The 23,104-nt window shown below is 50.8% G+C and overlaps 1 protein-coding gene across 4 annotated transcripts in view; it reads left to right on the top strand.

The window, feature by feature from the left end:
- The window catches only part of WIPI1 (WD repeat domain, phosphoinositide interacting 1), a 57,870-nt gene that overhangs the window by 24,322 nt on the left and 10,444 nt on the right, over positions 1–23,104 (top strand). For all 4 annotated transcript variants that reach the window (XM_072131775.1, XM_072131778.1, XM_072131777.1 and 1 more), the window contains exons 3-7: positions 6,436–6,605; positions 6,679–6,775; positions 6,873–6,970; positions 18,769–18,861; positions 18,929–18,999. In XM_072131775.1, coding sequence (XP_071987876.1) covers positions 6,436–6,605; positions 6,679–6,775; positions 6,873–6,970; positions 18,769–18,861; positions 18,929–18,999 — 529 coding nt within the window. The remainder of the gene's footprint in view (positions 1–6,435; positions 6,606–6,678; positions 6,776–6,872; positions 6,971–18,768; positions 18,862–18,928; positions 19,000–23,104) is intronic.

Raw genomic sequence — 23,104 nt, 5'->3', positions numbered from 1 at the left:
CACACAGACATCAGCTACACAAGTACCTGACATGTTCTCTCCTCCTATACACATGTGAGAGACAGACCTCAGCTACACAAGTAACTGACATGTTCTCTCCTCCTATACACATGTGAGAGACACAGACATCAACTACACAAGTACCTTACATGTTCTCTCCTCCTATACACATGTGAGAGACAGACCTCAGCTACACAAGTACCTGACATGTTCTCTCCTCCTATACACATGTGAGACACAGCCATCAGCTACACAAGTGCCTGACATGTTCTCTCCTCCTATACACATGTGTGACACAGACATCAGCTACACAAGTCCCTGACACGGTATCTCCTCCTATACACATGTGTGACACAGACATCAGCTACACAAGTGCCTGACATGCTCTCTCCTCCTATACACATGTGATAGACAGACATCAGCTACACAAGTACCTGACATGTTCTCTCCTCCTATACACATGTGAGAGACACAGACATCAGCTACACAAGTACCTGACATGTTCTCTCCTCCTATACACATGTGATAGACAGACATCAGCTACACAAGTACCTGACATGTTATCTCCTTCTATACACATGTGAAAGGCACAGTCATCAGCTACACAAGTACCTGACATGTCCTCTCCTCCTATACACATTTGAGACACACAGACATCAGCTACACAAGTACCTGACATGTTCTCTCCTCCTATACACATGTGAGAGACAGACCTCAGCTACACAAGTACCTGACATGTTCTCTCCTCCTATACACATGTGAGACACAGCCATCAGCTACACAAGTGCCTGACATGTTCTCTCCTCCTATACACATGTGTGACACAGACATCAGCTACACAAGTCCCTGACACGGTATCTCCTCCTATACACATGTGTGACACAGACATCAGCTACACAAGTGCCTGACATGCTCTCTCCTCCTATACACATGTGATAGACAGACATCAGCTACACAAGTACCTGACATGTTCTCTCCTCCTATACACATGTGAGAGACACAGACATCAGCTACACAAGTACCTGACATGTTCTCTCCTCCTATACACATGTGATAGACACAGACATCAGCTACACAAGTACCTGACATGTTCTCTCCTTCTATACACATGTGAGACGCAGACATTAGCTACACAAGTACCTGACATGTTCTCTCCTCCTATACACATGTGATAGACACAGACATCTGCGACACAAGTACCTGACATGTTCTCTCCTCCTATACACATGTCAGAGACACAGACATCAGCTGCACAAGTACCTGACATGTTCTCTCCTCCTATACACATGTGATAGATACAGACATCAGCTACACAAGTACCTGACATGTCCTCTCCTCCTATACACATGTGATACACAGACATCAGCTACACAAGTACCTGACATGTTCTCTCCTCCTATACACATGTGAGAGACACAGACCTCAGCTACACAAGTACCTGACATGTTCTCTCCTCCTATACACATGTGAGAGACACACCTCAGCTACACAAGTACCTGACATGTTCTCTCCTCCTATACACATGTGAGAGACAGAGACCTCAGCTACACAAGTACCTGACATGTTCTCTCCTCCTATACACATGTGAGAGACACAGACCTCAGCTACACAAGTACCTGACACGTTCTCTCCTCCTATACACATGTGATAGACAGACATCAGCTACACAAGTACCTGCCATGTTCTCTCCTCCTATACACATGTGAGAGACACAGACCTCAGCTACACAAGTACCTGACATGTTATCTCCTCCTATACGCATGTGAAAGGCACAGACATCAGCTACACAAGTACCTGACATGTTCTCTCCTCCTATACACATGTGAGACACAGACATCAACTACACAAGTACCTGACATGTTCTCTCATCTTATACACGTGAGACAAAGACATCAGCTACACAAGTACCTGACATGTTCTCTCCTCCTATATACATGTGAGAGACACAGACATCAACTACACAAGTACCTGACATGTTCTCTCCTCCTATACACATGTGATAGACAGACATTAGCTACACAAGTACCTGACATGTTATCTCCTCCTATACACATGTGAAAGGCACAGTCATCAGCTACACAAGTACCTGACATGTCCTCTCCTCCTATACACATGTGAGAGACACAGACATCATCTACACAAGTGCCTGACATGTTCTCTCCTCCTATACACATGTGAGACACAGACATCAACTACACAAGTACCTGACATGTTCTCTCATCCTATACACATGTGATAGACACAGACATCAGCTACACAAGTACCTGACATGCTCTCTCCTCCTATACGCATGTGAAAGGCACAGACATCAGCTACACAAGTACCTGACATGTTCTCTCCTCCTATACACATGTGAGACACAGACATCAACTACACAAGTACCTGACATGTTCTCTCATCCTATACACATGTGATAGACACAGACATCAGCTACACAAGTGCCTGACATGTTCTCTCCTCCTATACACATGTGAGAGACACAGACATCAGCTACATGGGTACCTGACATGTTCTCTCCTTCTATGCACATGTGAGACACAGACATCAGCTACACAAGTACCTGACATGTTCTCTCCTCCTATACACATGTGAGATACACAGACATCAGCTACAGAAGTACCTGACATGCTCTCTCCTCCTATACACATGTGATAGACACAGACATTAGCTACACAAGTACCTGACATGTTCTCTCCTCCTATACACATGTGAGAGACACAGACATCAGCTACACAAGTACCTGACATGTTCTCTCCTCCTATACACATTTACCCATAATGTTTTTAACTTTCAAAACAAAACCTACAGGCACGGCGATGGGTGCCAGATATCGTCTATTACAACAGGTACATCGATGATTTGCTGCTGATCTGGAAGGGTACAGAGGATGACATTCTGTCCTTTTATATTCCATCAACCAGAACAACTGGGGTCTGGCCTTCACGCAATCTATCTCCAAAACAGAAATCGAATTTTTGGATCTGCACCTACAGATAAAAAACAACAAAATCTGTACTGAGTCCTTCTTTAAGAAGGTCGACAGTAATAGCTTTCTCCATTTCAAGAGCGCACACCACTACAAGTGGCGTAAAAACATTCCCTTCAGTCAATTCAGACGTATCCATAAGAACTGTTCTGAAACTGAATCTTTTCAAACACAAAGCAAGATTTTAATAGTCAGATTTCGCGATAAGAAATTTCCTCCAAAAATGATCTCTTCAGCCTACAAACGGGCCTGACTTCTGTCCCAAAAAGACGGTCTTATTCCAAAAGAAAAGTCATCATCTAATCAGGGACAAAAAACATGTAGACTAAATTTCATCACGACCTATAACGATAAGCACCCTCGCTTAAGAGAAATTCTAGGCATTGGCCTCTTTTACTAGGTGACCCCTATCTGAGACCACAACTCCCCAATAAACCATCCACGACCTACAGGAGATCCCAAACCCTAAAAAATCTACTTGCACCTAGCAGACTTCATACTGCGCACAAAACACTCGTCACCAATCATCTTCTCTCCGGAGCTATAGATGTGACTATCCAGCTGTAATAACATCAGCCATTCAGAGGTAATACAACAGGTGAATCATTTGTTATCAAGTCTTTTTTGAATTGCACCTCCACCTTTGTGATCTACTTACCTGAATGTCCCTGTCGAGTATATAGGCCGCACAATCCAACAACTCAACACCAGGATCAACAAACATGGAAGCAACGTAACTAATGGTTTCACAAAGCACAGTGTTCCTAGACACAGTCATATCGAGCATCAGGATGATTTTGCAGGTTTTACAATCACCCCCATTGAACAAATTCCAGTAGGAAATAGCAGATATAGCAAATTGTGTCAAAGGGAGATGTTTTGGATATATAAACTGAACTGCCTGGCTCCCAATGGGTTAAACGAGACCCTTGAGAATAACTTCTAAATTCAAAAGACGACCCAAATACCCTGATCATGTGCCAGACCCCCAATTTCTTCACACTTTTTGCTAAGTCACCTTTATGCTCTAAATTATGCTGCATCTACAAAAAAAAAAAAAGAAGCCCCTCACTGCTGACAGAATATAAGCTACCCCCCCCCCCACCAGACACCAATGCCAACGGAGGAAACCACACTTTCCCCGGCATCTGGTAAGTTGCCCACACTTGCTGGCACCTCTTTCCTCGGCATCTGGTAAGTGGCCCACACTCGCTGTCACCTCTTTCCTCGGCATCTGGTAAGTGGCCCACACTCGCTGTCACCTCTTTCCCCGGCATCTGGTAAGTGGCCCACACTCGCTGTCACCTCTTTCCCCAGCATGTGGTAAGTGGCCCACACTCGCTGTTACCTCTTTCCTCGGCATCTGGTAAGTGGCCCACACTCGCTGTTACCTCTTTCCCCGGCATCTGGTAAGTGGCCCACACTCGCTGTCACCTCTTTCCCCGGCATCTGGTAAGTGGCCCACACTCGCTGTTACCTCTTTCCTCGGCATCTGGTAAGTGGCCCACACTCGCTGTTACCTCTTTCCTCGGCATCTGGTAAGTGGCCCACACTCGCTGTCACCTCTTTCCTCGGCATCTGGTAAGTGGCCCACACTCGCTGTTACCTCTTTCCCCGGCATCTGGTAAGTGGCCCACACTCGCTGTTACCTCTTTACCCGGCATCTGGTAAGTGGCCCACACTCGCTGTTACCTCTTTCCTCGGCATCTGGTAAGTGGCCCACACTCGCTGTTACTTCTTTCCTCGGCATCTGGTAAGTGGCCCGCACTCGCTGTTACTTCTTTCCTCGGCATCTGGTAAGTGGCCCGCACTCGCTGTTACTTCTTTCCTCGGCATCTGGTAAGTGTCCCACACTCGCTGTTACTTCTTTCCTCGGCATCTGGTAAGTGGCCCACACTCGCTGTTTCCTCTTTCCTCGGCATCTGGTAAGTGGCCCACACTCGCTGTTACCTCTTTCCTCGGCATCTGGTAAGTGGCCCACACTCGCTGTCACCTCTTTCCTCGGCATCTGGTAAGTGGCCCACACTCGCTGTCACCTCTTTCCCTGGCATTTGGTAAGTTGCCCACACTCGCTGTCACCTCTTTCCTCGGCATATGGTAAGTGGCACACACTCGCTGTTACCTCTTTCCCCGGCATCTGGTAAGTGGCCCACACTCGCTGTCACCTCTTTCTAAGCTCACCACAGCACCCATAGTAAATTTGAAGCGCTCCAACTATCAATCCATGTATTTATATTTTTAGATCTTTTTTATCTTTGATATCCTATTATGTGTAAGTATCTTTATCCAGATATTACATACCATAACTTTTACAGCTAGTTAGCTCTTTGATTACTCGGGTTGCGCCGTAGGAAGTTCCTTTCTTTCATCCTGGGATCCACTGAGAGAGAAGTCCTCCACCGATCCCCCTGGATATACCGTGGGCATTACAAGTTAGCTAAAGGAGGCGTGGTTTTCCTTATGCCCTCCTGGGAAACATATTTGCATATTTCCCAGTATTCCCCAGTGGAGCATCAATGGCTATAAGCTTCCACACACCTACAAGGTGGCTTTAAATGGCAAAGCCTCCATGAGGAGAACCCTTTCTTCCTTTCTGTTTACGGAATGGTCTTCTGGGCAATACGTTCATTTAAAGGGTTGGACATATTGGTCATTGAGGTGCGTGCGGCTGCATGGTGCTCACCATTTTCTTACTGGTCTGAGAAGGGCACTTTGAATGGTTGCGGATGTAAGGTTCAGATATCTGGCCATTATAACCCTCTCCACTGTCAGAGATGAGGAGCTGGAGCAGAGGAGGGGGCGTGGTTTACTTGTTTCCACTCCTCCAGCTCCTCCTCTTTGACAGTACAGAGGATGAAAATGGTCTTTTACTGCAACTGATATCTCAGCAACTGTGGGGGCGAGAAAAAAAACTTCCAAGTGCCCCTGAATCGGTGTAGCCGCCCCTACATGATGGTATGTTCATCTCCACAACACCTGTGAGGTGGTGAAAGGTCCTTTTTTTTTCTAAAGTTTTGCAAGTTTGTTATTGGTAAATGAGTTACATTTTTGTGAACTTTCATAGATTTCAGGAGGTTTTCTGCATTTTCAGTTATTATTGTTGTAGCTGAGAATGAACTGGATAGAATTTTCATCTATTCTTAGCTACCCGGAATTGGTTGGCTTCCGAAGGGGTCTCACTCTGTCACCCTCCCTTCCCCCTTGGGGGTCTCACTTTGCCGCCCTCCCTTCCCCCTTGGGGGGTCTCTGTGTCATTCTCCCTTCCCCCTTGGGGGGTCTCACTCTGTCGCCCTCCCTTCCCTCTTGGGGGGGGGTCTCTCTGTCGCCCTCCCTTCCCCCTTGGGGGGCCTCACTCTGTTGCCCTCCCTTCCCCCTTGGGGGGTCTCACTCTGTTGCCCTCCCTTCCCCCTTGGAGTGTCTCTCTCATCTCTGACACCTGTCTCGTGTAGATGATCTCTCGGATGTGTACATCGTGGAGCGTCTCTTCTCCAGCAGTCTCGTGGTGGTGGTCAGTCACTCCAAGCCTCGGCAAATGAATGTCTTTCACTTTAAGAAAGGCACAGAAATCTGCAACTACAACTACTCCGCCAACATCCTCTCCATCAGACTGAACCGGCAGGTAAGTGGCCCTAAAGGGTGGTGAATCTCTGCAGGCGGACCGCCCCACTGACGGCTTTCATTGTGTTTTCTAGAGGCTGGTTGTCTGTCTGGAGGAATCTGTTTACATCCATAATATCAAAGACATGAAGCTGCTGAGAACCCTCCTGGACACCCCCCGAAACCCCACTGGTAAGGTGGGCCCTTGGGGCAGGACAGGAAATGGGGGGGTCAGGGAGGAGTTGTTAGGAGAAGCTTCTTGTAATGAGGTTCCTTGTCCCCGTTCCAGGTCTCTGTGCACTTTCTATTAACCATTCCAATTCCTACCTGGCGTACCCTGGCAGTGCCTCCATGGGCGAGATCATGGTGTATGATGCCAACATACTGGTGAGTGCTACTGCCTAGTGTCCTGCTACATCTCTATGGGCTGCAGGGAGTGCTACTGCCTAGTGTCCTGCTACATCTCTATGGGCTGCAGGGAGTGCTACTGCCTAGTTTCCTGCTACATCTCTATGGGCTGCAGGGAGTGCTACTGCCTAGTGTCCTGCTACATCTCTATGGGCTGCAGGGAGTGCTACTGCCTAGTGTCCTGCTACATCTCTATGGGCTGCAGGGAGTGCTACTGCCTAGTGTCCTGCTACATCTCTATGGGCTGCAGGGACTGCTACTGCCTAGTGTCCTGCTACATCTCTATGGGCTGCAGGGAGTGCTACTGCCTAGTGTCCTGCTACATCTCTATGGGCTGCAGGGAGTGCTACTGCCTAGTGTCCTGCTACATCTCTATGGGCTGCAGGGAGTGCTACTGCCTAGTGTCCTGCTACATCTCTATGGGCTGCAGGGAGTGCTACTGCCTAGTGTCCTGCTACATCTCTATGGGCTGCAGGGAGTGCAACTGCCTAGTGTCCTGCTACAGCTGTATGGGCTGCAGGGAGTGCAACTGCCTAGTATCCTGCTACAGCTGTATGGGCTGCAGGGAGTGCAACTGCCTAGTGTCCTGCTACATCTCTATGGGCTGCAGGGAGTGCTACTGCCTAGTGTCCTGCTGTCCTAGTGTCCTGAGGGTGGGAGGGCAGAGAATGTGCTGGGTGGGGGCCAAGGATGGTGCTGGGCAAGGGAGTAGGATGGCGCTAAGTGGAGGCCAAATATGTTGCTTTGGGTATGCTGGGCAGTGCCTCGGCCTTTAGGGAGTCTTCATGTCTTATGTTCTCCCTTGTTTTCTTCCTTGTTCTATGCACGTTAAGTGAAGCCATTTCTGGATCTCTCTAATCTTACCAAAACTAAACTTCTGGACCATCTTCAGACTGAACCCTGGCACCTACTTTTCCATCTGTGGTATCACCATAACCCCAAGGCAAAGGACTGATGTCTTGGGTTTTTGCTTGATTCATACCTCACCGGGGACCTCTGGTTTGTGCCAGTCAGTGCCCCGGGGGCCTCTGATGTGTGCGAATCACTGGAGGGGGGGGGGGCCTCCAGTCTGTGCCAATCACTGCTCCGGGGGCCTCCAGTCTGTGCCAATCACTGCTCCGGGGCCTCCAGTCTGTGCCAATCACTGCTCTGGGGGCCTCCAGTCTGTGCCAATCACTGCTCCGGGGGCCTCCAGTCTGTGCCACTCACTGCCCCAGGGGCCTACAGTCTGTGCCACTCACTGCCCCGGGGGCCTCTGGTGTGTGCCAATCACTGCCCATGGGGCCTTGTACATTGTACAAGCACTGTCACCTCCTGTGTCCTCCTCCTCCTCATAGACTGTAAGCTCTTGTTACCATTGTACAAGCACTGTCACCTCCTGTGTCATCCTCCTCCTCATAGACTGTAAGCTCTTGTGACCATTGTACAGGCACTGTCACCTCCTGTCCCCTCCTTCTCATAGACTGTAAGCTCCTGTGACCATTGTACAAGCACTGTCACCTCATGTGTCCCCTCCTCATAGATTGTAAGCTCCTGTGACCATTGTACAAGCACTGTCACCTCCTGTGTCTCCTCCTCAAAGATTGTAAGCTCTTGTGACCATTGTACAAGCACTGTCACCTCCTGTGTCCTCCTCCTCCTCATAGATTGTAAGCTCCTGTGACCATTGTACAAGCACTGTCACCTCCTGTGTCCTCCTCCTCATAGATTGTAAGCTCTTGTGACCATTGTACAAGCACTGTCACCTCCTGTGTCCTCCTCCTCATATATTGTAAGCTCCTGTGACCATTGTACAAGCACTGTCACCTCCTGTCCTCCTCCTCATAGATTGTAAGCTCCTGTGACCATTGTACAAGCACTGTAACCTCCTGTCCCCTCCTCCTCTTAGATTGTAAGCTCCTGTGACCATTGTACAAACACTATCACCTCCTGTGTCCTCCTCCTCATAGATTGTAAGCTCCTGTGACCATTGTACAAGCACTGTCACCTTCTGTGTCGTCCTCCTCATAGAATGTAAGCTCTTCTGACCATTGTACAAGCACTGTCACCTCCTGTTCCCTCCTCCTCATAGATTGTAAGCTCTAGTGACCATTGTACAAGCACTGTCACCTCCTGTGTCCTCCTCCTCATAGATTGTAAGCTCCTGTGACCATTGTACAAGCACTGTCACCTTCTGTGTCCCCTTCTTATAGATTGTAAGCTCCTGTGACCATTGTACAAGCACTGTCACCTCCTGTGTCCTCCTCCTCATAGATTGTAATCTCCTGTGACCAATTTACAAGCACTGTTACCTCCTGTCCCCTCCTCCTCATAGATTGTAAGCTCCTGTGACCAATTTACAAGCACTGTCACCTCCTGTGTCCCCTTCTTATAGATTGTAAGCTCATATGACCATTGTACAAGCACTGTCACCTCCTGTGTCCTCCTCCTCATAGCGTGTAAGCTCTTGTGACCATTGTACAAGCACTGTCACCTCCTGTGTCCCCTCCTCATAGACTGTAAGCTCTTATGACTATTGTACAGGCACTGTAACTTCCTGTCCCCTCCTCCTCATAGATTGTAAGCTCTTGTGACCATTTTACAAAGACTGTCACCTCCTGTCCTCTCCTCCTCATAGATTGTAAGCTCCTGTGACCATTGTACAAGCAATGTCACCTCCTGTCCCCTCCTCCTCATAGATTGTAAGCTCTTGTGACCATTGTACAAGCACTGTCATCTCATGTGTCTCCTCCTCCTCATAGATTGTAAGCTCTTGTGACCATTGTACAAGCACGGTCACCTCCTGTCCCCTCCTCCTCATAGATTGTAAGCTCTTGTAACCATTGTACAAGTTCTGTCATCTCCTGTCCCCTCCTCCTCATAGATTGTAAGCTCCTGTGACCATTGCACAAGCACTGTCACCTCCTGTGTCCCCTCCTCCTCATAGATTGTAAGCTCCTGTGACCATTGTACAAGCACTGTCACCTCCTGTGTCCCCTCCTCCTCATAGATTGTAAGCTCTTGTGACCATTTTAAAAGCACTGTAACCTCCTGTCCCCTCCTCCTCATAGATTGTAAGCTCCTGTGACCAATTTACAAGCACTGTCACCTCCTGTGTCCCCTTCTTATAGATTGTAAGCTCCTGTGACCATTGTACAAGCACTGTCACCTCCTGTGTCGTCCTCCTCATAGATTGTAAGCTCCTGTGACCATTGTTCAAGCACTGTCACCTCCTGTGTCCTCCTCCTCATAGAGTGTAAGCTCTTGTGACCATTGTACAAGCACTGTCACCTCCTGTGTCCCCTCCTCATAGACTGTAAGCTCTTGTGACCATTGTACAGGCACTGTCACCTCCAGTGACCCCTCCTTCTCATAGATTGTAAGCTCCTGTGACCATTGTACAAGCACTGTCACCTCCTGTGTCCTCACCTCCTCATAGACTGTTAGCTCCTGTGACCATTGTACAAGCACTGTCACCTCCTGTGTCCTCCTCATCATAGATTGTAAGCTCTTGTGACCATTGTACAAGCACTGTCACCCTGTGTTGTCTTCCTCATAGATTTTAAGCTCCTGTGACCATTGTACAAGCACTGTCACCTCCTGTGTCCCCTTCTCATAGATTGTAAGCTCCTGTGACCATTGTACAAGCACTGTCACCTCCTGTCCCCTCCTCCTCATAGATTGTAAGCTCTTGTGACCATTGTATAAGCACTGTCACCTCAAGTGTCTCCTCCTCCTTATAGATTGTAAGCTCCTGTGACCTTTGTACAAGCACTGTCACCTCATTTCTCCTCCTCATCGATTGTAAGCTCCTGTGACTATTGTACAAGCACTGTCACCTCCTGTGTCCTCCTCCTCCTCATAGATTGTAAGCTCATGTAACCATTGTACAAGCACTGTCACCTCCTGTGTCCTCCTCCTCATAGATTGTAAGCTCCTGTGACCACTATTCAAGCACTGTCACCTCCTGTGTTCTCCTCCTCATAGATTGTAAGCTCCTGTGACCATTGCAAAAGCACTGTCACCTTCTGTCCCCTCCTCATAGATTGTAAGCTCCTGTGGCCATTGTACAAGCACTGTCACCTCCTGTGTCCCCTCCTCCTCATAGATTGTAAGCTCCTGTGACCATTGTACAAGCACCTTTACATCCTGTGTCCCCCCTCCTTATAGATTGTAAGCTCCTGTGACCATTGTACAAGCACTGTCACCTCCTGTGCCCCCTCCTCATAGATTGTAAGCTCCTGTGACCATTGTACAAGCACTGCCACCTCCTGTGCCCCCTCCTCATAGACTGTAAGCTCCTGTGACCATTGTACAAGCACTGTCACGTCCTGTGTCCCTCCTCCTTATAGATTGTAAGCTCTTGTGACCATTGTACAAGCACTGTCACCTCCTGTGTCCTCCTCCTCATAGATTGTAAGCTCCTGTGACCATTGTACAAGCACTGTCACCTCCTGTGTCTCCTCCTCCACATAGATTGTAAGCTCCTGTGACCATTGTACAAGCACTGTCACCTCCTGTGTCCTCCTCCTCCTCATAGATTGTAAGCTCCTGTGACCATTGTACAAGCACTGTCACCTCCTGTGTCCTCCTCCTCATAGATTGTAAGCTCCTGTGACCATTGTACAAGCACTGTCACATCCTGTGTCCCCTCCTCCTTATAGATTGTAAGCTCCTGTTACCATTGTACAAGCACTGTCACCTCCTGTATCCTCCTCCTCATAGATTGTAAGCTCCTGTGACCATTGTACAAGCACTGTCACATCCTGTGTCCCTTCCTCCTTATAGATTGTAAGCTCCTGTGACCATTGTACAAGCACTGTCACCTCCTGTTCCCCCTCCTCATAGATTGTAAGCTCCTGTGACCATTGTACAAGCACTGTCACCTCCTGTGCCCTCTCCTCATAGAGTGTAAGCTCCTGTGAGCATTGTACAAGCACTGTCACCTCCTGTGTCCCCTCCTCCTCATAGATTGTAAGCTCCTGTGACCATTGTACAAGCACTGTCACATCCTGTGTCCCTCCTCCTTATAGATTGTAAGCTCCTGTGACCATTGTACAAGCACTGTCACCCTGTGTCCTCCTCCTCATAGATTCTAAGCTCCTGTGACCATTGTACAAGCATTGTCACCTCCTGTGTCCTCTTCCTCATAGATTGTAAGCTCTTGTGACCATTGTACAAGCACTGTCACCTCCTGTGTCCCCTCCACTTCATAGATTGTAAGCTTCTGTGACCATTGTACAAGCACTGTCACATCCTGTGTCCCTCCTCCTTATAGATTGTATGCTCCTGTGACCATTGTACAAGCACTGTCACCTCCTGTGTCCTCCTCCTCCTCATAGATTGTAAGCTCCTGTGACCATTGTACAAGCACTGTCACCTCCTGTGTCCTCCTCCTCATGGATTGTAAGCTCCTGTGACCATTGTACAAGCACTGTCACCTCCTGTCCCCTCCTCCTCATAGATTGTAAGCTCCTGTGACCATTGTACAAGCACTGTCACCTCATGTGTCTCCTCCTCATAGATTGTAAGCTCTTGTGACCATTGTACAAGCACTGTCACCTCCTGTCCCCTCCTCCTCATAGATTGTAAGCTCTTGTGACCATTGTACAAGCACTGTCACTTCCTGTCCCCTCCTCCTCATAGATTGTAAGCTCCTGTGACCATTGTACAAGCACTGTCACCCTGTGTCCTCCTCCTCATAGATTCTAAGCTCCTGTGACCATTGTACAAGCATTGTCACCTCCTGTGTCCTCTTCCTCATAGATTGTAAGCTCTTGTGACCATTGTACAAGCACTGTCACCTCCTGTGTCCCCTCCACTTCATAGATTGTAAGCTCCTGTGACCATTGTACAAGCACTGTCACATCCTGTGTCCCTCCTCCTTATAGATTGTATGCTCCTGTGACCATTGTACAAGCACTGTCACCTCCTGTGTCTCCTCCTCCTCATAGATTGTAAGCTCCTGTGACCATTGTACAAGCACTGTCACCTCCTGTGTCCTCCTCCTCATAGATTGTAAGCTCCTGTGACCATTGTACAAGCACTGTCACCTCCTGTCCCCTCCTCCTCATAGATTGTAAGCTCCTGTGACCATTGTACAAGCACTGTCACCTCATGTGTCTCCTCCTCATAGATTGTAAGCTCTTGTGACCATTGTACAAGCACTGTCACCTCCTGTCCCCTCCTCCTCATAGATTGTAAGCTCTTGTGACCATTGTACAAGCACTGTCACTTCCTGTCCCCTCCTCCTCATAGATTGTAAGCTCTTGTGACCATTGTACAAGCACTGTCACCTCCTGTCCCCTCCTCCTCATAGATTGTAAGATCTTGTGACCATTGTACAAGCACTGTCACCTCCTGTCCCCTCCTCCTCATAGATTGTAAGCTCCTGTGACCATTGTACAAGCACTGTCACCTCCTGTCCCCTCCTCCTCATAGATTGTAAGCTCTTGTGACCATTGTACAAGCACTGTCACCTCCTGTGTCCCCTTCTTATAGATTGTAAGCTCTAGTAACCATTGTACAAACACTGTCACCTCCTGTCCCCTCCTCATAGATTGTAATCTCCTGTGACCATTGTACATGCACTGTCACCTCCTGTCCCCTCCTCCTCATAGATTGTAAGCTCATGTGACCATTGTACAAGAACTGTCACCTCCTGTGTCCTCCTCCTCATAGATTGTAAGCGCCTGTGACCATTTTACAAGCACTGTAACCTCCTGTCCCCTCCTTCTCATATATTGTAAGCTCCTATGACCACTGTACAAGCACTGTCGCCTCCTGTGTCCTCCTCCTCATAGAGTGTAAGCTCTTGTGACCATTGCACAAGCACTTTCACCTCCTGTATCCTCCTCCTCATAGATTGTAAGCTCCTGTGACCACTATTCAAGCACTGTCACCTCCTGTGTCCTCCTCCTCATAGATTGTAAGCTCATTTGACCATTGTACAAGCACTGTCACCTCCTGTGTCCTCCTCCTCATAGATTGTAAGCTCCTGTGACCATTGTACGAGCACTGTCACCTCCTGTGTCCTCCTCCTCATAGATTGTAAGCTCCTGTGACCATTGTACAAGCACTGTCACCTTCTGTCCCCTCCTCATAGATTGTAAGCTCTTCTGACCATTGTACAAACACTGTCACCTCATGTTTCCTCCTCCTCATAGACTGTAAGCTCCTGTGACCATTGTACAAGCACTGTCACCTCCTGTCCCCTCCTCCTCATAGATTGTAAGCTCTTGTGACCATTGTATAAGCACTGTCACCTCAAGTGTCTCCTCCTCCTTATAGATTGTAAGCTCATGTGACCATTGTACAAGCACTGTCACCTCCTGTGTCCTCCTCCTCATAGATCGTAAGCTCTTGTGACCATTGTACAATCACTTTCACCTCCTGTGTCCCCTCTTCATAGTTTTTAAGCTCCTGTGACAATTGTACAAGCACTATCACCTCCTGTGCCTCCTCCTCATAGATTGTAAGCTCCTGTGACCATTGCACAAGTACTGTCACCTCCTGTGCCTCCTCCTCATAGATTGTAAGCTCCTGTGGCCATTGTACAAGCACTGTCACCTCCTGTGTCCCCTCCTCCTCATAGATTGTAAGCTCTTGTGACCATTGTACAAGCACTGTCACCTCCTGTGTCCTCCTCCTCATAGATTGTAAGCTCTTGTGACCATTGTACAAGCACTGTCACCTGCTGTCCCCTCCTCCTCATAGATTGTAAGCTCCTGTGACCATTGTACAAGCACTGTCACCTCCTGTGTCGTCCTCCTCATAGATTGTAAGCTCCTGTGACCATTGTACAAGCACTGTCACCTCCTGTCCCCTCCTCCTCATAGATTGTAAGCTCTTGTGACCATTGTACAAGCACTGTCACCTCCTATCCCCTCCTTATAGATTCTAAGCTCCTGTGACCATTGTACAAGCACTGTCACCTTCTATCTCCTCCTCCTCATAGATTCTAAGCTCCTGTGACCATTTTACAAGCACTGTAACCTCCTTTCCCCTCCTCCTCATAGATTGTAAGCTCCTGTGACCATTGTACAAGCACTGTCACATCCTGTGTCCCCTCCTCCTTATAGATTGTAAGCTCCTGTGACCATTGTACAAGCACTGTCACCTCCTGTATCCTCCTCCTCATAGATTGTAAGCTCCTGTGACCATTGTACAAGCACTGTCACATCCTGTCTCCCTTCCTCCTTATAGATTGTAAGCTTCTGTGACCATTGTACAAGCACTGTCACCTCCTGTGCCCCCTCCTCATAGATTGTAAGCTCCTGTGACCATTGTACAAGCACTGTCAACTCCTGTTCCCCCTCCTTCTCATAGATTGTAAGCTCCTGTGACCATTGTACAAGCACTGTCACCTCCTCTGTCTCCTCCTCATAGATTGTAAGCTCCTGTGACCATTGTACAAGCACTATCACCTCCTGTGTCCCCTCCTCCTCATAGATTGTAAGCTCTTGTGACCATTGTACAAGCACTGTCACCTCCTGTGTCCTCCTCCTCATAGATTGTAAGCTCCTGTGACCATTGTACAAGCACTGTCACCTCCTGTATCCTCCTTCTCATAGATTGTAAGCTCCTGTGACCATTGTACAAGCACTGTCACCTCCTGTGTCCTCCTCCTCATAGATTGTAAACTCCTGTGACCATTTTACAAGCATTGTCACCTCCTGTGTCCTCTTCCTCATAGATTGTAAGCTCTTGTGACCATTGTACAAGCACTGTCACCTCCTGTGTCCCCTCCTCCTCATAGATTGTAAGCTCCTGTGACCATTGTACAAGCACTGTCACCTCCCGTGTCCCCTCCTCCTCATAGATTGTAAGCTCTTGTGACCATTGTACAAGCACTGTTACCTCCTGTGTCCCCTCCTCCTCATAGATTGTAAGCTCCTGTGACCATTGTACAAGCACTGTCACCTCCTGTGTCCCCTTCTCATAGACTGTAAGCTCTTGTGACCATTGTACAAGCACTGTCACCTCCTGTCCCCTCCTCCTCATAGATTGTAAGCTCCTGTGACCATTGTACAAGCACTGTCACCTCATGTGTCTCCTCCTCATAGATTGTAAGCTCTTGTGACCATTGTACAAGCACTGTCACCTCCTGTCTCCTCCTCATAGATTGTAAGCTCTTGTGACCATTGTACAAGCACTGTCACCTCCTGTCCCCTCCTCCTCATACATTGTAAGCTCTTGTGACCATTGAACAAGCACTGTCACCTCCTGTCCCCTCCTCCTCATAGATTGTAAGCTCTTGTGACCATTGTACAAGCACTGTCACCTCCTGTCCCCTCCTCCTCATAGATTGTAAGCTCTAGTGACCATTGTACAAGCACTGTCACCTCCTGTGTCGTCCTCCTCATAGATTGTAAGCTCTTGTGATCATTGTACAAGCACTGTCACCTCCTGTCCCCTCCTCCTCATAGATTGTAAGCTCTTGTGACCATTGTACAAGCACTGTCACCTCCTGTGTCCCCTTCTTATAGATTGTAAGCTCTAGTGACCATTGTACAAGCACTGTCACCTCCTGTCCCCTCCTCATAGATTGTAAGCTCCTGTGACCATTGTACAAGCACTGTCACCTCCTGTGTCCTCCTCCTCATAGATTGTAAGCTCCTGTGACCATTATACAAGCACTGTAACCTCCTGTCCCCTCCTTCTCATAGAGTGTAAGCTCCTATGACCACTGTACAAGCACTGTCGCCTCCTGTGTCCTCCTCCTCATAGAGTGTAAGCTCTTGTGACCATTGCACAAGCACTTTCACCTCCTGTATCCTCCTCCTCATAGATTGTAAGCTCCTGTGACCACTATTCAAGCACTGTCACCTCCTGTGTCCTCCTCCTCATAGATTGTAAGCTCCTGTGACCATTGTACAAGCACTGTCACCTCCTGTGCCCCCTCCTCTTCATAGATTGTAAGCTCCTGTGACCATTGTACAAGCACTGTCACCTCCCGTGTCCCCTCCTCCTCATAGATTGTAAGCTCTTGTGACCATTGTACATGCACTGTTACCTCCTGTGTCCCCTCCTCCTCATAGATTGTAAGCTCCTGTGACCATTGTACAAGCACTGTCACCTCCTGTGTCCCCTTCTCATAGACTGTAAGCTCTTGTGACCATTGTACAAGCACTGTCACCTCCTGTCCCCTCCTCCTCATAGATTGTAAGCTCCTGAGACCATTGTACAAGCACTGTCACCTCATGTGTCTCCTCCTCATAGATTGTAAGCTCTTGTGACCATTGTACAAGCACTGTCACCTCCTGTCTCCTCCTCATAGATTGTAAGCTCTTGTGACCATTGTACAAGCACTGTCACCTCCTGTCCCCTCCTCCTCATAGATTGTAAGCTCTTGTGACCATTGAACAAGCACTGTCACCTCCTGTCCCCTCCTCCTCATAGATTTTAAGCTCTTGTGACCATTGTACAAGCACTGTCACCTCCTGTCCCCTCCTCCTCATAGATTGTAAGCTCTAGTGACCATTGTACAAGCACTGTCACCTCCTGTGTCGTCCTCCTCATAGATTGTAAGCTCCTGTGATCATTGTACAAGCACTGTCACCTCCTGTCCCCTCCTCCTCATAGATTGTAAGCTCTTGTGACCATTGTACAAGCACTGTCACCTCCTGTGTCCCCTTCTTATAGATTGTAAGCTCTAGTGACCATTGTACAAGCACTGTCACCTCCTGTCCCCTCCTCATAGATTGTAAGCTCCTGTGACCATTGTACAAGCACTGTCACCTCCTGTGTCCCCTTCTCATAGACTGTAAGCTCTTGTGACCATTGTACAAGCACTGTCACCTCCTGTCCCCTCCTCCTCATAGATTGTAAGCTCCTGTGACCATTGTACAAGCACTGTCACCTCATGTGTCTCCTCCTCATAGATTGTAAGCTCTTGTGACCATTGTACAAGCACTGTCACCTCCTGTCTCCTCCTCATAGATTGTAAGCTCTTGTGACCATTGTACAAGCACTGTCACCTCCTGTCCCCTCCTCCTCATAGATTGTAAGCTCTTGTGACCATTGAACAAGCACTGTCACCTCCTGTCCCCTCCTCCTCATAGATTGTAAGCTCTTGTGACCATTGTACAAGCACTGTCACCTCCTGTCCCCTCCTCCTCATAGATTGTAAGCTCTAGTGACCATTGTACAAGCACTGTCACCTCCTGTGTCGTCCTCCTCATAGATTGTAAGCTCCTGTGATCATTGTACAAGCACTGTCACCTCCTGTCCCCTCCTCCTCATAGATTGTAAGCTCCTGTGACCATTGTACAAGCACTGTCACCTCCTGTGTCCTCCTCCTCATAGATTGTAAGCTCCTGTGACCATTTTACAAGCACTGTAACCTCCTGTCCCCTCCTTCTCATAGATTGTAAGCTCCTATGACCACTGTACAAGCACTGTCGCCTCCTGTGTCCTCCTCCTCATAGAGTGTAAGCTCTTGTGACCATTGCACAAGCACTTTCACCTCCTGTATCCTCCTCCTCATAGATTGTAAGCTCCTGTGACCACTATTCAAGCACTGTCACCTCCTGTGTCCCCCTCCTCATAGATTGTAAGCTCCTGTGACCATTTTACAAGCAGTCACCTCCTGTCCCCTCCTCCTCATAGATTGTAAGCTCCTGTGACCATTGTACAAGCACTGTCACCTCACGTGTCCTCCTCCTCATAGATTGTAAGCTCTTGTGACCATTGTACAAGCAATTCCTATGGTATCTCTATTATTGCTGTGTAGTGTTTGTACTGCACTGTGGAATACGACAGCGCTATAGAAACAAATATTTCTTCTTCCTGTACAGAAGATAGAGGTCACCATTCCGGCACATGACAGTCCGCTCGCTGCTATCACCTTCAATTCATTGGGGACCAAGCTGGCCAGTGCGTCAGAGAAGGTGAGTGAGTGCTAAGGGGTCCGGGTCCAGGAGAGCGCCCTCCCATCTGACCCCGCTCTCATTACAGGGCACAGTAATCCGTGTGTTCTCCATTCCGGAGGGGCAGAGACTGTATGAGTTCAGAAGAGGAATGAAGAGGTAAGAAACATTCATTCAAGGTTTTAGCCAAACCGGCCCCCCACCACCCAGTGTCATCATACACTGCAAGTATCCTGGAAGCCTCGCCCGTTTGAATCCGCCTGGATATAGTAGGAGGCTCAGGCCAGCAGTGGGTGGAGGGAGGGAGCTGCCGGATGGAAGGGAGAGAAGGCAGATGCCGAGAGGAGGAGGGAGCTGCGGATGGAGGGAGCTGCGGATGGAGGGAGCTGCGGATGGAGGGTGGAGGAGGGAGCTGCCGGATGGAGGGGAGAGGAGGCAGATGCCGGGTGGAGGAGGGAATTGCCGGGTGGAGGAGGGAATTGCCGGGTGGAGGAGGGAGCTGCCGGGTGGAGCTGCCGGGTGTAGGAGGTTGCTGCCAGATGGAGGGTGGAGGAGGGAGCTGCCAGAGGGAGGGTGGAGGAGGGAGCTGCCAGAGGGAGGGTGGAGGAGGGAGCTGCCAGATGGAGGGTGGAGGAGGGAGCTGCCAGATGGAGGGTGGACGAGGGAGCTGCCAGATGGAGGGTGGACGAGGGAGCTGCCAGATGGAGGGTGGACGAGGGAGCTGCCAGATGGAGGGTGGACGAGGGAGCTGCCAGATGGAGGGTGGACGAGGGAGCTGCCAGATGGAGGGTGGACGAGGGAGCTGCCAGATGGAGGGTGGACGAGGGAGCTGCTGGGTGGGCTAGGGAGCTGCCGGGTGGAGGAGGGAGCTGCCGGGTGGAGGAGGGAGCTGCCGGGGGGAGAGAGCTGTCAGATGGAGGGTGGAGAAGGGAGCTGCCGGGTGGAGGAGGGTTCTGCCGGGTGGAGGAGGTTTCTGCCGGGTGGAGGAGGGTTCTGCCGGATGGAGGAGGGTTCTGCCGGATGGAGGAGGGTTCTGCCGGATGGAGGAGGGTTCTGTTCTGCCGGATGGAGGAGGGTTCTGTTCTGCCGGGTGGAGGAGGGAGCTGCCGGGTGGAAAAGGCAGCTGCCAGGAGGAGGGAGCTGTCAGATGGAGGGTGGAGGATGGAGCTGCCGGGTGGAGGAGGGAGCTGCCGGGTGGAGGAGGGAGCTGCCGGGTGGAGGAGGCAGCTGCCGGGTGGAGCTGCCGGGTGGAGCTGCCGGGTGGAGGAGGTTGCTGCCAGATGGAGGTTGGAGGAGGGAGCTGCCAGATGGAGGGTGGAGGAGGGAGCTGCCAGATGGAGGGTGGAGGAGGGAGCTGCCAGAGGGAGGGTGGAGGAGGGAGCTGCCAGATGGAGGGTGGAGGAGGGAGCTGCCAGATGGAGGGTGGACGAGGGAGCTGCCAGATGGAGGGTGGATGAGGGAGCTGCCAGATGGAGGGTGGACGAGGGAGCTGCTGGGTGGGCTAGGGAGCTGCCGGGTGGAGGAGGGAGCTGCCGGGTGGAGGAGGGAGCTGCCAGGGGGAGAGAGCTGTCAGATGGAGGGTGGAGAAGGGAGCTGCCGGGTGGAGGAGGGTTCTGCCGGGTGGAGGAGGTTTCTGCCGGGTGGAGGAGGGTTCTGCCGGATGGAGGAGGGTTCTGTTCTGCCGGATGGAGGAGGGTTCTGTTCTGCCGGATGGAGGAGGGGTCTGTTCTGCCGGATGGAGGAGGGTTCTGTTCTGCCGGGTGGAGGAGGGTTCTGTTCTGCCGGGTGGAGGAGGGTTCTGTTCTGCCGGGTGGAGGAGGGTTCTGTTCTGCCGGGTGGAAGAGGGTTCTGTTCTGCCGGGTGGAGGAGGGTTCTGTTCTGCCGGGTGGAGGAGGGTTCTGTTCTGCCGGGTGGAGGAGGGTTCTGCCGGGTGGAGGAGGGAGCTGCCGGGTGGAGGAGGGAGCTTCCGGGTGGAGGAGGACGCTGGGTGGAAAAGGCAGCTGCCAGAAGGAGGGAGCTGTCAGATGGAGGGTGGAAGAGGGAGCTGCCTTGTGGAGGAGGGAGCTGCCGGGTGGAAAAGGCAGCTGCCAGGAGGAGGGAGCTGTCAGATGGAGGGTGGAGGATGGAGCTGCCGGGTGGAGGAGGGAGCTGCCGGGTGGAGGAGGGGGCTGCCTCGTGGAGGAGGGGGCTGTCTGGTGGAAAAGGCAACTGCCGGGAGGAGAGAGCTGTCAGATGGAGGGTGGAGGAGGGAGCTGCCGGGTGGAGGAGGGAGCTGCCGGGTGGAGGAGGGAGCTGCCGGGTGGAGGAGGCAACTGCCAGGAGGAGGGAGCTGTCAGATGGAGGGTGGAGGAGGGTTCTGCCGGATGGAGGAGGGTTCTGCCGGATGGAGGAGGGTTCTGCCGGATGGAGGAGGGTTCTGTTCTGCTGGATGGAGGAGGATTCTGTTCTGCCGGATGGAGGAGGGTTCTGTTCTGCCGGATGGAGGAGGGTTCTGTTCTGCCGGATGGAGGAGGGTTCTGTTCTGCCGAGTGGAGGAGGGTTCTGTTCTGCCGGGTGGAGGAGGGTTCTGTTCTGCCGGGTGGAGGAGGGAGCTGCCGGGTGGAGGAGGGAGCTGTCAGATGGAGGGTGGAGGAGGGAGCTGCTGGGTGGAAAAGGCAGCTGCCAGGAGGAGGGAGCTGTCAGATGGAGGGTGGAGGAGGGAGCTGCCGGGTGGAGGAGGGAGCTGCCGGGTGGAGGAGGGGGCTGCCTCGTGGAGGAGGGGGCTGTCTGGTGGAAAAGGCAACTGCCGGGAGGAGAGAGCTGTCAGATGGAGGGTGGAGGAGGGAGCTGCCGGGTGGAGGAGGGAGCTGCCGGGTGGAGGAGGGTGCTGCCGGGTGGAGGAGGGTGCTGCCGGGTGGAGGAGGGTGCTGCCGGATGGAGGAGGGTTCTGCCGGATGGAGGAGGGTTCTGCCGGATGGAGGAGGGTTCTGTTCTGCTGGATGGAGGAGGATTCTGTTCTGCCGGATGGAGGAGGGTTCTGTTCTGCCGGATGGAGGAGGGTTCTGTTCTGCCGAGTGGAGGAGGGTTCTGTTCTGCCGGGTGGAGGAGGGTTCTGTTCTGCCGGGTGGAGGAGGGAGCTGCCGGGTGGAGGAGGGAGCTGTCAGATGGAGGGTGGAGGAGGGAGCTGCCGGGTGGAGGAGGGAGCTGCTGGGTGGAAAAGGCAGCTGCCAGGAGGAGGGAGCTGTCAGATGGAGGGTGGAGGAGGGAGCTGCCGGGTGGAGGAGGGAGCTGCCGGGTGGAGGAGGGGGCTGCCTCGTGGAGGAGGGGGCTGTCTGGTGGAAAAGGCAACTGCCGGGAGGAGAGAGCTGTCAGATGGAGGGTGGAGGAGGGAGCTGCCGGGTGGAGGAGGGAGCTGCCGGGTGGAGGAGGGTGCTGCCGGGTGGAGGAGGGTGCTGCCGGATGGAGGAGGGTTCTGCCGGATGGAGGAGGGTTCTGCCGGATGGAGGAGGGTTCTGCCGGATGGAGGAGGGAGCTACCGGGTAGGATAGGGAGCTGCCACCTGAGTGAAGTTGGCCCCCCCACCTTGTTCAAATCAAACAAAATTGGTGTCAAACGTTTGTGCTACGTTTGTGCTGGTTTGTGCAGCAAAAATTTTCGTTTGTGCCGCTATCATTTTTAAGATTTTAATGAAAGTTTCCAGAGGTCATCAGAGGTCAACCAGCCCCCCCACATTGCCCAAACCAAACAAAGCTGGTGCCTAACAATTCTGCTACGTTTGTGCTGGTTTGTGCTGCTCAAATTTTTGTTTGTGCTGCTTTTGTTTTGAATATGTGAACAAAAAATGAAAGTTCAAAAGTTCAAGCAGCCCCCCCACATTAACCAAATCAAACAAAACTGGTGTCAAACGTTAGTGCTACGTTTGTGCTGGTTTGTGCAGCAAAAATTTTCGTTTGTGCCACTATCATTTTTAATATATTCATACTTTTTTCCAGAGGTCATCAGAGTTCATTTCTTCCAAAGTACAATGGGGCACATTTACTTACCCGGCCCATTCGCGATCCAGCGGCGCGTTCTCTGCACAGGATTCGGGTCCGGCTGGGATTTAAGATGGTAGTTCCTCCGCCGTCCACCAGGTGGCGCTGCAGCGCCGAAAATAATCTTAACGCCCCGGAATGCACCATCCCATAGAAGGTGAAGGTGAGCGCTCCCTAAGCGACACATTTTCGGTTTTTAAATGCGGCGGTTTTTCCGAATACGTCGGGTTTTCGTTCGGCCACGCCCCCCC

The sequence above is a fragment of the Engystomops pustulosus genome, unplaced genomic scaffold, assembly GCF_040894005.1.
Source record: "Engystomops pustulosus unplaced genomic scaffold, aEngPut4.maternal MAT_SCAFFOLD_141, whole genome shotgun sequence".
NCBI classification, from domain to species: Eukaryota; Metazoa; Chordata; class Amphibia; order Anura; family Leptodactylidae; genus Engystomops; species Engystomops pustulosus.
The sequence above is the reverse complement of the archived record's forward strand: the minus strand, read 5'-3'. Positions and strand labels throughout refer to the sequence as shown.